Source organism: Melanerpes formicivorus, unplaced genomic scaffold, assembly GCF_026170545.1.
Source record: "Melanerpes formicivorus ecotype bairdi unplaced genomic scaffold, bMelFor1.0.p_v2 SCAF_22, whole genome shotgun sequence".
In the NCBI taxonomy this organism is placed as follows: domain Eukaryota; kingdom Metazoa; phylum Chordata; class Aves; order Piciformes; family Picidae; genus Melanerpes; species Melanerpes formicivorus.
The window spans coordinates 3,552,365-3,566,282 of record NW_027142374.1 but is presented as its reverse complement, the minus strand read 5'-3'; the positions used below and the strand labels follow the sequence as shown (position 1 = coordinate 3,566,282).

At 56.4% G+C, this 13,918-nt stretch overlaps 1 protein-coding gene across 1 annotated transcript; it reads right to left on the bottom strand.

The window, feature by feature from the left end:
- Positions 1–3,637: 3,637 nt before the first annotated feature.
- Positions 3,638–13,025, bottom strand: LOC137447892 (chloride intracellular channel protein 2-like). The gene is made up of 7 exons (XM_068151862.1): positions 12,789–13,025; positions 12,161–12,596; positions 7,652–7,761; positions 7,093–7,218; positions 6,020–6,126; positions 5,417–5,598; positions 3,638–5,239 (listed from the first exon to the last, which is right to left on the bottom strand). The coding sequence occupies exons 2-7, from the start codon at positions 12,212–12,214 to the stop codon at positions 5,078–5,080; spliced, it is 741 nt and encodes a 246-aa protein (XP_068007963.1). The 5' UTR covers positions 12,215–12,596; positions 12,789–13,025; the 3' UTR covers positions 3,638–5,077.
- Positions 13,026–13,918: the final 893 nt, after the last annotated feature.

The following is a 13,918-nucleotide window of genomic DNA, read 5'->3' as shown; positions in this document are numbered from 1 at the left end:
GTGACAGAGATTGAACTGGTGCAGGGCCAGCTGTCTCCTGTCACCAGGACTGATGGCCAAGCAGGAGAAAAGGCTACCCACCTGATGAGAGCACATTGATCACAGAGAGATGGAGGACTTAAAAGAGAAGCACCCCACACTCCCTCACTCACAGGTTCCTAGGGAGTTGGTCAAGACTTGGAGAAGGAGAGAAGATGCCTTCCCAGATCATGGTCATCACCTCGGTGCTACTGTTGAGAGCTTGTTGCATCAGTGCTTATCCTGCCTATCCTGAAAGCAGCAGTGCCCAAGGTAAGGACGAGCAGCAGGGGTGTTTGTGCCTGACAGACAGGTGAGGTTTGTCCCTGTGCACCACTCCACAGCAATGGGAGCTTCCTGGGGGCTGTGGCAGCGAGCGCTGGCTCAGACTATGTGGCTCGTAGCTGGTGTTTCAGGGGGGCTTCGCTGCTGCAGGCATGCACAGCAGCACAACTTCCCCCTGTTTCTGGGGAGGGGTTTCCCCATTATGGTTAGGAATAGCGCATGAAGGGTTGAAGCCGTTCCTGGTGTGACCAGGTTGGACAAGAGATGACCATCCTCTGCTCAAGCGGCTGCTTTGGCTGTTGTGGTCTGCAGAGAGCAGAGTTTGGGTGAGGTGTCCTGGTACTCTGGGGTGACAGACAGCGTTGCCCTGGTAACCAGCCAGCCTGGGGCGTGCAAACTAAACATGCCTCTTCTCGATGTTCTCCTGACACCCTCCGTGGAGATGAGGGAACTGCAGCTCACAGGTGGAGTGAGCCCCCTGCGCTGCTCGAGTCAGACGTGGGCTGAGCTCTGGTCACAGGGCTGGCACCAACCCCCCAACAGCCACAGCAATGTCTGATGGAACAGTATCAGTGGGACACTGTCTGATGGCACCATGTTGGTGCAGCGCTGTCTGATGGCACCGTGTCAGTGTGGCACTGTCTGATGGCGCTATGTGCCAGGAGCTTTGCTGCGGCACAGTGCCTCACCGTGTGCCACTGCCTGCAGCCAGTGCCCTGGGGGAGAGAGCCAGTATCTGCTGGGCTTTGTGCTGGTGTCACCCGTTCATACCCACCCCGTGCTCCTGGGCTGTACATGTTGGTACCTACCAGATGGTTTAGACATCCTGGGCTTCCTGATGCCAGAGAAAAGTCCCTTGGCTAGAGCTTGTGCCGCCCTTGAGAGCAGCCCCAGTGTGGCAAACCTCCCAGTGTTCTGGGAAGTGAGCAGCACAGGGCCTCCTCTCGTCTCTCAGCCAACTCTTGGGGACTTCCAGAGCTTTGACAGCTTGATCACTTTGTCTAAGGCAAAGAAAATACAACCCCAAGGTCAAGCTCTTAGGGTTGCTCAACTCCCAGAGCTTAAGGGGAGCTTGCCGGGAGCTGTGAACAGGCAGGCACTGGAGGAGGGATGAGTTGAAGGATGAGTGCTGGAAAGTCCCTGACACACCAGCTGGTTTCCAGTTAAACAAAATCAGGCTGGAGAGATGGGCTGAAAGGGGACTACATGATGGGCTGAGAGGGGACTTCATACAGTTCAGCAGAACTGCAAAGGTAGTCATCAGTGGTCCTGGGCTGCGTTGTGGAGAGCATCAATGCAGATCAAAGGAGATGACTCTTCTCCTCTGTCCAACACTGCTGAGGCCACACCTGCAGTGCCACACCAGCATTTTGAGGAGATGAACCCTCACCCCCCTCAAACAACATGCCTGCCATTCTTGGGGTCTGTAGACAATACTCAGGCTCTCCATCCCACTGCCCAAGGAACAAGCATGCTTTAAAGGAGCCTCTTTGTCCTTGTCACTGTCTCCCCATTCAACACAGACCTTATGCCAATGGATTTTAACCTGCCTGATGGTGCAGCTGACTTCATGGCTGATAGCAAGCCTCTAGCAGGACTCCAGCCACCCAGGAACCTGAACCAGGCTCTGTCTGCACTGGGGAAAGGGGCAAGCCACCAGCAGAAAGCAGCTGGCAGCAAGGGTGAGTCACAGAGCTCAAGGTGAACTGGACCCATGGATGGGGCTGCTGTGGAGACACATGTGGAAGGGGGCAAGCACTGGGATGCTGTTGAAGAGGTGAAGGGTTGTGTCCTGACAAAGCAGTGCTGCAGGTTAGCTGTTCCCAGGGCATCATGAAGAGAAGCAGGCAATGGTGCTGTATCCCTCTCCTGATGTATCCTCCCTTGGCTCCTGCCCTTCTTGCTGGACCCACAGCCCCTGGCTGCTTGAGGCAATTCATACACTGTCTGTCTGGTTGTTTTTTCAGGAAATAAAAGCACTCTCCAGGAGGATGTCCCCAACAACTTGGTGAGTGAAGGTGCCTCTCTGGCACAGCAGAGGGTGGCCCAGGGAGATGCCATGGGGCAGGGGACTCCCATGAGCTGCCCACGAGATCTCAGCAAATCCCAGCCCTGTTGGGCAGTAAATGGGGACTGACACAGGTCCTGCTCAGGTGCTTCCCTCCCTGAGTCAGCAGCGGGGGGGAAGAGGTTTTGGGGCTGTTTTTTGCAGGTGGACACCACACATCTATGATGGGTCTGCTGTGCTGTGGCAGGTGGAAGACCTCGATGCCCTCCTCTGGAAGATGGTGGCAGTGGGTGAGATCCAGAGCCAAGGATTTACTCAAACAGACCAGGCCCCTCAGCAACCTAGCAAGAGAAGTGAGTGTCCAGCTCCCAGTGGGTCTTGGGCCTCACCTACTGTTGACCTGCAAAAAGCAGGGGCTGGGCTTGGGATGGGGGATCCTCCTGACTTGGGATGAAGGGTGCTCACGGTTGTGAGTGAAGGATGCTCATTACTTGGGGTGGAGGGTACTTGTGATTGGGGTGGAAGGTGCCCATGGTGTGGACTAAATCATTCAACTCCTAGGATGTGCTCCTAGAACTGACTTCAAAGTCCAAGGAGACCCTGAGAAAAGAGATGGACAGCTCTCTTCCTTTCGACTTTCCAGCTGTAGCCAAAGTCTGCTGCAGCCCCTTCCATGGGTGTCTTTTCCTTTTTCTCCCAGCTTGCTTCTGGAAGTACTGTGTCACCAAGTGATGGGCACAGGAGAAGCTCTGCCAGTGAGCCTGCTGCCCCCACCCAGTGCCTTCTCCCCATGTTACCCCACACCTCACTGTGGGCTGAGCTGCACAGAACTTTGGAAGGTTTCCAGTACCAAAAGGAAGGGGAAAGGTCTGCAGCAGAGGAGGCATGCCATGGGATAGGGGGAGTCCTTTGAGGATCTGGGGTGCAAGACAGTGGACCTTTGGGACCTACAGCGAGGCAGAGCCACCACTGTGGCCTGGCAGGGACATGCTGCCTACCAGCAGGAGCTGAATAAACCCCTCCCAACAGAGCAGCATCCTGTGGTTATTCCATCCCCACGGTGTGCAAGGTTCTGCACCCTCCCACTGTCACTTGAATGGTGTGGGCAGATCACAGGGCACATGCCCTGGGGAGGAGGCAACTTTCCTGCGGGCAGAGCAGGAGCTGTCACGTGCATCCCAACGATCCAGGATGGCAGAGACCAGGGTCTACAGCTCCACCTATGCTAGATGTCAAAGAGGTTCCACCACGGGGAAGCCCTCCAACCCCTGCAGCACCCTCCATTCCCGGTGGCCTTGGCCCACACGCTGATAGTGCCCAGCCAAGGCATATTAAAATAGAGTTTATTGCTGTTCTTAGTTTAAAAAACCCAAACAAACCAAAACCCACCAATAACAAAGCCAGTCCCACAGCCTGGTGCTGTCAGCAGCAGGCTTGCAGGGACACACCTTAGTGCAAAGAGGGGGAGGCAGTGAGGGCCGGGGGATGCGTCACCGTCTCCCCCCTGCACTCACTGTACAGTATTTGTCTGCCCACAGGGCTGGCTGGGGAGGGCTGGGTGGATTCACCAGTGCTGAGCACTAGCAGAAGCCCCTGGGGGAGCTTGGGGAGTCGTCTAGGCAGGAAGGGATGCCATGGCCATGCAGAGCAGCTCTGACTCCTCTTGCACAGCAACACTGGACGGGCACAACACTGGACAGGCACAACGCTGGGCCAGGGAGCATCAAGCCTGCCTGCACATCTCCTACAGGCACAGCACTTTGCAAAGCAGCTTCTGCAGGCTCTCATAGGCTCTCCAGTACTGGAATGTGGAAATCAAATTAATTCCCTACCCCATGCCTCCATCTCCAACTGAAGTGCCAGGGGAGACCAGGGAGAGGGTGGTGAAGCTGGAATTACACATGGCTATATCTCTTGCAGTGTCCTGCAAGGCAGGGAGAGGCTTTTTGGCTCACAGGAGCCAGGTGGGAGCTTGCAGTCAGCAGCACATTGCCCTGGGTGCTGACAGACATAGGAAGGATGCCTTGATCCTCAGACCTTCATGAGTCCCTGCAGCCCTCTTTCCCTCCCACAGCAGCTCCTGGATCACCCCCAGCATCTTCCTGCCCTACACTGTCATGGGGACTCAGAAACACAATACAACTCTGGCAGTAACAACAATATGTCACTACAACAAACTACCAGGGCAGAACCTTTCAGTGTCTTCAGATGGTGCCTGGATGCCTCGGTGGAGGAGAGCACAAGCTGTGGGGTGCGGAGAGGTGACCAGGTAAATCTGAACAGCTCCAGCCCAGGTGACACACAGGAACCCTAGGATGCTCCCTCCTGAGTGCACAGGACTGGCAGGGCAGGGCAGCAGCAGATGGTGAGACCAGGCTGGCCCAGCCATCTGCAGGGTCTCATCTCTTCCATCAAAGTGCAGCTGCAGAAGGCAAGGGCTTGGCTTTTCCTGTGACACGTGGCCACAGGCTGCGAGACCCCTTTTGGGGGAGCAGGGATGCAGCTGCCCCTGCAGCCACGCAGGGACCAGTCCGTACATGCTGTCAGCAATGTTGGCACCCAGGGGCTGCAGGCAGCCAGCAGAAGAGGAGGAGGAGGAGGAGGAGGAAGAGCAGCGGGAGGCTGTGAAGCAGGGTGATATTTCTGACAGGCGAGGGGCAGCGATGACCTAAACCCCTTCCAGTCCCTCCCTTGGCTGGGGCTGAGCTGTGTCAGGAGCGCAGAGCTGGAGGGCTCGGCCGGGGCGGTGCCACCAGCACGCTGGGGTTAGGTCATCTTCCTGGCGACGCTGGCGTAGGTGTGCTCTATCTCCTCGTCGGCAGGACACGTGTGGCTGAACTCATCGCAGGCGTAGGCGTTGTTGAGGTACCGCCAGACCCCCGTCATGCCTGCCGGGATCTCGAAGTCGCGGTACTTCTTGGCTGCGATCTAGAGAGCAGAGGAGGAGAAGGCTGAGACTTCCCGGCCCTGGGGAAGTTTGCTCTCCGGCTTGGAGCAGGGGACAAGCATGGGAACTCCAGCTTCCTGTCTGCATCACCTCACCCTGCCACCCCCCTTCTTGGAGTGGGTGCCCACCACCATGGCCCTGGGAGCTGATGCCATTACCTTGATGATATGCAGTTTGGGTAGCAGGTTGCAATCAGCCAGCGTCAGGTGGTCTCCGTCCAGGAACTTCCTCTTGGAGACAGTGATATCCTCCACGCTGTCCTGGTCGATCTCCTCGGGCAGAGGAGTGTTTAGGTAGACATCCAGCCGCTGGAACTCCCGCAGCAGGGCCTTCTCAAAAGCTGAGCAGCCAGGGAAATAAATGCAGTCAGCCTGGCACCCTGGGCTCCTAGCACAGCCCAGGGCTGTGCCAGGGTGGCTGCCCCTCTCAGGTTTTGCACACAGGGACAAAGCTGTCAGGGCCACACAAAGCCAGTGGTGCACAGCTGGCCCCTGGCCAGTGTCTCTGTTGCCAGGAGATCCCAGCAGTATTGCCCCATGCTCCCCTCCAGCCCTTGCTCTCCCCATGCCTGCACAGGAGGAGCCCTGTAGGGCACAGGACAGCCTTCACCCTTCCTGCCCGCTCTTCTGCTGCCCAGGGAAGCTGGTGGAGAGGGCAGCAGGAACCCTGTCCCAAGGGCAGGATTTGCTGGCAGACCAAAGCATCTCCCCACCCACAGCATGGCAGATCCCAGCCCCACTGCCCCCACCCCCAGTTCTCACTGATATTGGCTTCCTTGCGTGGGTTCTTGATGTAAGCTGAGAACTTGGCAAAGATGTCACTGCCCACGTCGAAGGACTCCTTGTACTTAGGGCTCAGGTGTGGATACCTTTAAAGAGACACCTGTGTCAGTGCAGGCAAGGATGGAGGCAGAGATTCTGCTGTGTGGTCCTGAGCTGTTATCTCCTGGGCCATGGTGCCCAGGGCTGGTACTGGGGGATGCAGCTGATTATGGGAGAATGGAGACTGAAATGACTGCATCTGCCTCTCTGGGAGCTGTGTTAACTTGGGTGTCTGCCAGAGAAACACCATGGTGAGAACCCCATGGTCTGGGGATGCTGGTAGCAGCAGAACCCCTGAGCAGAGCTCTGCCCACAGGCAGCTCCAGCACAGCCCTGAGGTGCATGTTGTCATGATGTCTGGGGATGCCAGAAGCTCCCATGACTTCCTCAGGAACTGTCTCCTGTTTGCTGATGTGTGCCAGGACACGCTGCGAGGGCAAACACATCCAAGAAGGCAGCTCATTAATGTGTTTGAAGCTTCCTCTTTTTGCAAGTGTTAGGAGAGCTTGTGGCCACGGGGTGGGGCCTGGGTGGCTGTGGGCAGTGCCCTGTGTGAACCTGGGGGCACCAGACCCTCCCAGCAGACCTTTGCCCAGTGGTATGAGTATTTGCTTTCACTCTGCTAAGCACAAGCAGGCAGAGGAGCTTTCACATTCCCTGCCCCCAACCTCAACACCAACTGCCACAGACAGCTGCAAACCCACCTGCATCCAGGGGTCTCTGTGCCTGTAGGGGCCTCCCCATGCTCCCCCTCTTCATCCCAGCCCTGCCTGCTGGCACCAGTGCATTTCCTCCTCTTGTTTTCCATCCCAGCCCAATCCCTCAGCCTGCAGCTCAGTGCAGCCCCTCAGTATTGCAACCCTGGCATGGCTCAGGGTACAAGGTGGGGAGCCAGCCTCCTCCCTGAGCTGCTCTCAGGCACCTCCAAGCACCCTGCCTCAGTTTCCCAATCTGCTGAGCACATTGCAGTGCTGCAGCAAGCCCCAAAAAGGAACAAGTGAGTCTGCAATTACGTGGGTGGGCCCAGGGTCTGCTCCAGGAACTCCTCAATCTTAATGAAGTCTGTTTTCAGCTCTTTGTTGAACAGCAAGAAAGGTGGGTTGGTGCCTGGTGCTAAATCTTTCAGCTCTTCAGGTTTCCTGCAGGGGAGAAAACAAGTGGGCTCAGAGCCTGCAGCATGTATCTGCCCACCAGCCTCCCAGGATGAACAGACACTGCTGAGGTAGGTGTATGGGAGGGGGGCACAGGACCAGAAGCCTCTCCTTTTGCACACTCTGAGGGGTTTGGAGGGCTGAGAAGTGCCCCTTAGTCTCTTGATCTGCCCTATGGTGCCTTGGACTCATAACCACATCCAGCTGGACAGACAGTTCCAGTGCCATGCCTGTGTTGGCACACGGATAGAGATGATGCTGGCCACACTCCGCACCTCACAGCATGCAGGTAGAGACTGTCACCCCTGTCCTGCTCACAGTGGCATGGTGGGCAGGAGGGAGAAAAGTGCCAGAGGGGAAGCTGAGCCAACAGTGTTTTGCCCCAGTGCTAGCACAGGGCTAGGCCACGGTGCCATCTCACCTGGTCATGTCCACTGTGGTGACGTTGAACTTGACCCCTTTGAGCCACAGCACCATGAAGAGTCGCTGGCAGAAGGGGCAGTTTCCAATGTTTTCTCCATCCAGACCAGCCTGCCAGGAAAGCAGACAAACAGGGATTTAGTCCATCAGCTGGGTCACCCAGCCCAGCTGGAATGCCTGAAGGTAGAAATCCACCAGAGCTGCTCTCAGAAGGAAAGCACACAGAGGGTTTGCCCCTCCTAGCACCAGAGGCTCAGCTGGAGGATAACACTTCTGAGCCCTGCTGATACTGGAAAACTTTAGAGGGTATCCTTGGGGTTCCTGGGGTCAGACCCTTCCCAGAAACATGAGATAAAGCTGGGAGGAAGAGGAGGAGGAGGCCAGGGAAAGCAGTGAAGGGTGATGGATGTGGAGGAAGGGAGGGTTCTCTTGGCTGGGAGGCCAGGCAGGAGAGGACGGCAGGAAGGGAAGGGTGCTGATGTTTGCCAGGAACAGAACGGGTGGTTTTCCTGTGCTGTTAGTGTCTGCTCTGGTCTTCTGCACATTTGACAAATCCAGGCATGACTTCCTCAGGCTGGTGATGGCCAAGAACCACCCAAGCAGCTTCCTTGGCTTCAAGGAGAAGAAGGGGGGTGGCAGGTCTGTGCAGAGGTGGAATCACACTGGCATCCTACCTGGCATCAATGGGGGAGGGACCTGCCAGCTCCTACAGCTTCAGTCATGTGCAGATAGTTCCTTTCAGCCCTCTACGTGGACACAGCCACATCATCTTAGCACTCAGCAGGCTGCTCTGTGACCAGGATGGGAACGTGGGAAAGTGAGGAGCATGGACAACCTGCTGGAGTTCCATCAGACTCTCACCCAACGATGCTCATCCAGTGTTGCTGAGGGAAAGGAGCAGCAGGTGGAGGAAGCCCATTTCCTTGTTAGGTAGCAGCTAAAAATGCCCTTTGCCAAAAGTCCTGGAACTCCTTATGAGGAGCTTGGCCAAGAGGAACAGGACAGTTTCCCCTAGTGCATGAAAACCAGCACAGATGCTGCTCAGAGAAGGAAGTTGTGCTGTTGTGTGAGAGATAAAATGGCTCACAGGAAATTCAACTTCTTTAAGAGTATTAACTGGTTCCTGAGCTGCACATCAGCCATGGTCCTCCAGCGCATGTGGCAGCCCTGCCACTGCAGGGAGGGGTGGCACAGCTCACACCAGCTCCCTCACAGACAGGATGGCTGAGGATGCTTCAATAGCAGAGGTAGAGACCTGTGCCTGGCTCTCCTGGGCTGGAGGTAAATCACTTGTCTCTATCTACAGGTACTCAGAAACCTGTAGATTCTGGAGTGCTCAGCTTCTTCAGGAGGAGCACACAAGCCTCACACTCACCCTAAAGAAGATGGTAAACCTAAACCCCAAATTTCTGAGTGGTCAGTGGGGCCCTTTTCTCTATGCCAACACCTTTTAGTGCTTCCAGAGGAATGAAAACCACTTTTAACCAGTATTTCCTATGCTCAGCTGTCATGAAATGATGTTTTTGAGGAAGGGAATGAGACCTGAGACATGTGTTGATTCTCTGGGATGTACCCAGAAGTGAAGTTGAATTCTCACATGAGGCTTTTTGCAGGCCAAAGTGACAAATGCTGCTGGGTGCTTGCTGCTGGGGAACCTCCTGTGTTAGCTTATAACTAAATAAGGCTTATTTGGTAACAAAATGCTCTGGAAGGGAGCTGAGAGAGTCAGCAACAGCTCCAGGGCTGTTCACTGGTCTGAGAGCAGGGCACCTCTGTTCCCAGGCTGTTCATCATCACTGACACCTACAAGCCAAAGATGATGCCATCCTTTGGAGCATCTCCAACACCAACAGCTGAGGAGATGCTTCTGTGGCTGGCCAGTATGAGGACTCACCCTTTTCTCCCTGCTCTCTTGAGACAGCCCACACTGGTGGCCAAGGAGTGGGCAAGCAGCTGGCTGCAGTTCCCTTTGCTTTCATTGCTCAAGCACAAGGTGAGAGGGCTGAACTGCAACTAATCTTGTTGCTTGGAGCCAAGGCAGCAGGAGGCTCTGGTGAAGTTACACAAAGGGCAACAGCGGTGAGGTAGGGGACACTGGGGGTGGGGGGTGGGATGGGATGTCTCTTGCTGGAGCTGCTCTGGGCTCAGGCTGAGTTTGCCTGCTTCAGGCTTCTCCGCACTTGCCTTGCAGCTCCAGCCTCTGAGCTGGTTTTCCCCTTGCCTTTCAAAAATAAGAGGTGGGGAATTTTGGACCAAAGCGAAAGGAAAATCAGGATAGCTTCTGCAGGGAAAAAAATATTAAGCCAGGCTTGTCCCAGGATGCTCAGAGCCAAATCTTTATCTGGAGGAAGTGGAGGGCAGCTCCACCAGCACTTGGATTCTGCCAGGGGGTACCGGGCTCTGGCATAGCCCTACAGTCAGCCCCATGGCCATGAGGAGATCCCCAGCAGCCAGGATGGCTCAGGGGAAGGAGGTCTGCAGAGGCTCATAGCTACAACCCCTCCCTCCCCAGCCACACAGCATGGCAGGGTAGTCATCACTCCTCACTTCCTACTCCGGAAAGAGCCTCTTCCCCTGCTCTCCCCGAGCTGCAGCAGGGACTGAGGTGGGGGTGAAAAGTCTGCGGCTCCCCCAGACTGACTTTCCTCACTCTTTTCTCCTCCAGAAGATTGATAAAGTCAGTGTGGGCCAGGACAGCATCTCCAAGGAGTTGCAGGCTTTTTGCCCCAATTCTGAGGCCTCACAAGACCACATGAGGCATTAAAACCCAAAGTAATGAGGTAGTTTCTGTGGTTTCCTCCTGGGTGAAACAGCCTGAAATGGGGTGGGAGGAGACCAGCAGCTCTGTGTGCTTGGGGCACTGCTAAATGCCCAGCACCCACTGGGACCTGCTCATGGTTCCTGCAGCCACCCCAAAAGCTAGGGAGGAGCTTTGCAGATGGCTCAATGTCTTGTGGGGCTGAGGCAGAGTTTCTCCCAGGCAGGAAGAGCTCCCCAGCCATTGAGACAATGATCTCACTGAGACCACAGCTGGGTGAGACCCTGGGGACCACTTCCTCATCCCGTCCTTGCCAAGCAGACTTCAGCATTTGCTAGCAAGCACTTGTGGGAGCAATGCCTTGCCCCATGATTTCTAGCTATCAAGGCTTGCACCAGCAGCACCGTCTCAGGGCAGACCCCAGTCCAGGAGAGGTGAAAGGTGCCCATCTGCAGGGCAGAACTGCTGTGACTTTGGTAAAACTGGGTCCTGAATGGAAGGAGGAGGCACAGCATCAATTTGTCTGTTAGCAGACAAGCCAGAAGGGTTTTTTTTTGTGCTAAATTAAGGCACAGGGGAAGTCCTGCTGCTGCTGCTTTGCTTTCTGTTTTCCTCCCCTCTGAAAATCCCCTTGAGTGTGCTGCCACCATCGTGGTCACCTCATGTATCATTTTCCTCTTCTTTTCCTTTTCCCAAGGAAAAGGTGGTGTTAAGAAGGGAATTCAAGACCTGAACTACTTTTATAGATAAAATATATGTCTGGATCTGGCTCAGCCAAGCTGGGTGTCTGGCAAGCACTGCTGTGTCCATGGTTTTGGCAAGCAGAAGGGGCAATCCATCCTGTGAAGGCTCACATAAGCCCTTCTAGCTATAACATGAGCAAGGTGTTGCACAGTGCCCAACACTGCCAGGTGCCTGTGCCAGGAAAGCTGGTGCCTCTGGCTAGGTACCATGGTCCTTTTCAGTATTCAGCTGCCTTGGGAGGAGAGGAGCAAAGCATGTGGGGCTGAGTGGCTATAGGGAAACCACTCTCCAGCCACTGTCACTGACAGCATGTCCCAGGGCACTGCTGGCACCACTGCTGGCACATGTGGTGAGGAGCTGCCAGCTCTCGCTCCTCAGTGTCTACACCCTACATGTCTGCTGCAGGTATTTTGAACACAAGTGTTAAAATATTCTAGGGGCAGTGCTTTGAAAAATTGCCTAACATGGAGGGTGGTAGGGGGAGCATCATTTCCAGCAGATAACCCCCTGGGGCTGCTCTGCAAAGCCACTCCGTCCCACCCACACGTGGTGAGCACCCAGGTCGGCTCCTCGGGACGCCTGCACTATGTTTCGCAACTCTGGCTTTCAGATGTTGGGGTGGCTGCTCTCAGCCCTTCCGCTTGCTGATGCCAAGCTGGGGCTTGTCTTATCTGGGTTTCGAGAGACTCATGTGTGCCCGCTCCCTCCCTACCCCAGCTGCCAGCAGCACTCTTCTCCTGGGGTACACAACCACCACAAGACCAGGGCATCTTCTAGGATGCTGGGCATGACACTGTACCAGTACCCACGCCATCGTGTGCCTGGTCCCCTCCTCTGGGCACCTGCTTAGCCGGCCTTCATGGCGAGTGATCCCACACTCGGTACCCACCTCCAGCCTCCCAAAATGTGAAGACACCCAGACTTCCACCACCTCCACCCAGCTGGAGCCTGGTGGGGATGAGCCTGTGGGGATCTTCCGAAAAGCAGCTTTCTGCCCCTGAGACCCACCTTCACAAACAGCTCGATCTCGGGCTCCTTGGTGTTGTCCTGTCGACCGTCCATCCTGGCAGCACAGGGAGGAACTGCGGGATGTGGAACTGTGGTGAGTCCGTCCGTGCTCTGCAGAGCTCCGGCAGGAGGCTTTGGGTGGCTCGGGCAACTCAACTGCGCTCACACCCCGGGGAGGGCTGGGGCTCGCCCTTTCCTTCCTTTTTCAAGCGGGGAGGAGCGATGGGGCGAGGGCCGGGATCTGCCGCCGGGGAGGGGGAAGCTGTGGGGCCTCCCAGCCGTGACTCAGCACGGGTCTATCGGGACGTGTTCACGGGGCCACTCCAGTCTATCGCAGCCGTCCAGGCACTGCTCCGGTGGCTCCCAGCACTGGGCCGGCTGCCCAGGCGGCCCCGGCACCGCTGCGTCACCTCCCAGCTGGGAGCGGCGAGTTTGGCTGGGCAGTCATGGAAACAGAATTGTTAGGGTTGGAAGGGACCTCAAGGATCATCTAGTTCCAAACCCCCTGCCATAGGCAGGGACCCCTCACACTAGATCAGGCTGTTCAGAGCCACAGGAAGTTTCTCTGATCTTGTCCCTTCTCCGTCCTCCCACCCTTGTGCCCAGACACCGGTTGCCCAGGGCTTACCTCTTTGAGGTGAAGCAAGGTGACCTTCCCGTTGTCTTTGTCCCTCCTGCTGCTGCCAGGAGAGAGGATACAGCCCCTCTGCCTCAGCGCTACGCACAGGATCCCCTAGGGTAGGCTCCTCTGAGCACCCCTCGCTGCCAGGAGTGGGGTGAGGGCTCAGGGAAGCCAAGCGGGGCAGCCTGGCCGCCTGCCACTGGCTCTTTGAAGCCAGCTAGGTGCTGCCAGGGTGCGGACCTTGCACAGGAAGAATTGCAAAACAACCAAGGAGCGAAAGCAAAGAGGTTGGAGCATATCAGGGTGTAGTAGGGAACCCCAGAGTGCTGCTGGCAGCAGTCCAGGCACGTGGTGGGGTGATGGGAAGGAATGACTCCAGAGCTGACCCCCGGCGGGGCCCCGTTCCTGGAACCGGGGCTGTTTCTCCGGAAGGATGACCTGCTCGCCTTCCTCCTCAGGATGGGAGGGAAGCGCTCTCCGTCAGACTGTCCTGGCTGCTGTCCCAGTGGAGACGGCTTCCCAGCACCCAGAGGGTTAGCTCCTCTCATGGGCGAGTCCTGTCCCACACCCCAAGACCCCATAGCTCGTACTGAGCTTTGCATTAAAATGGGGATCCTGATTGCTTGAATCGGTCGTTTCCCAGCTCGGGTAGCTCAGACTTTCCTAAACCCAGATAAGAAAGTATCCACTTCATGGCAATTAGGAAACGATTTTTCAGGCTCCCGGAGGTGTTGTGCCCAAGGGGATGTTTCTCCTGGGTGCTGCTGCACAGCCCAGGGTGGTGCGTATGCTGGCAGCTGCGCGGGAGGGGCTGGGGGTATTCTTGTTTTCACCCCATTGAAACTTTTGCAGAACTTGAAACTCCACCCAGTGGGACAGGAAGCACTGCCTGACGTTCTCATAAGCAAGAGAAATGAATTAATGGCGTTGTGAGTGCCCCGTAGGGCCATGGCAGCGCCCTCAGCACAAACTCGGCACCGTCTTGCTCCCCTCTCCCAGCTCCTGCCGCAGACCCCCAGGTGATGGGTGCCGGTCCCTGCTGCCGCTCCAGCTTCCCCTTACTGTCCCTGCCCAAGAGATGCTGAGCCTGCAGAGAGCCCGCCGGCTCCTGGCACTGCCGGCTACTGCCTTCACTG

Excerpts from the sequence above, each read along its gene's own strand:
- LOC137447892 (XM_068151862.1), bottom strand. The coding sequence starts at position 12,214 with ATGGACGGTCGACAGGACAACACCAAGGAGCCCGAGATCGAGCTGTTT. Across the intron at positions 7,219-7,651 it reads ACCACAGTGGACATGACCAG|GAAACCTGAAGAGCTGAAAG; the intron begins GTGAGATGGCAC and ends TCTCCCCTGCAG. Across the intron at positions 6,127-7,092 it reads CAGACCCTGGGCCCACCCAC|GTATCCACACCTGAGCCCTA; the intron begins GTAATTGCAGAC and ends GTCTCTTTAAAG.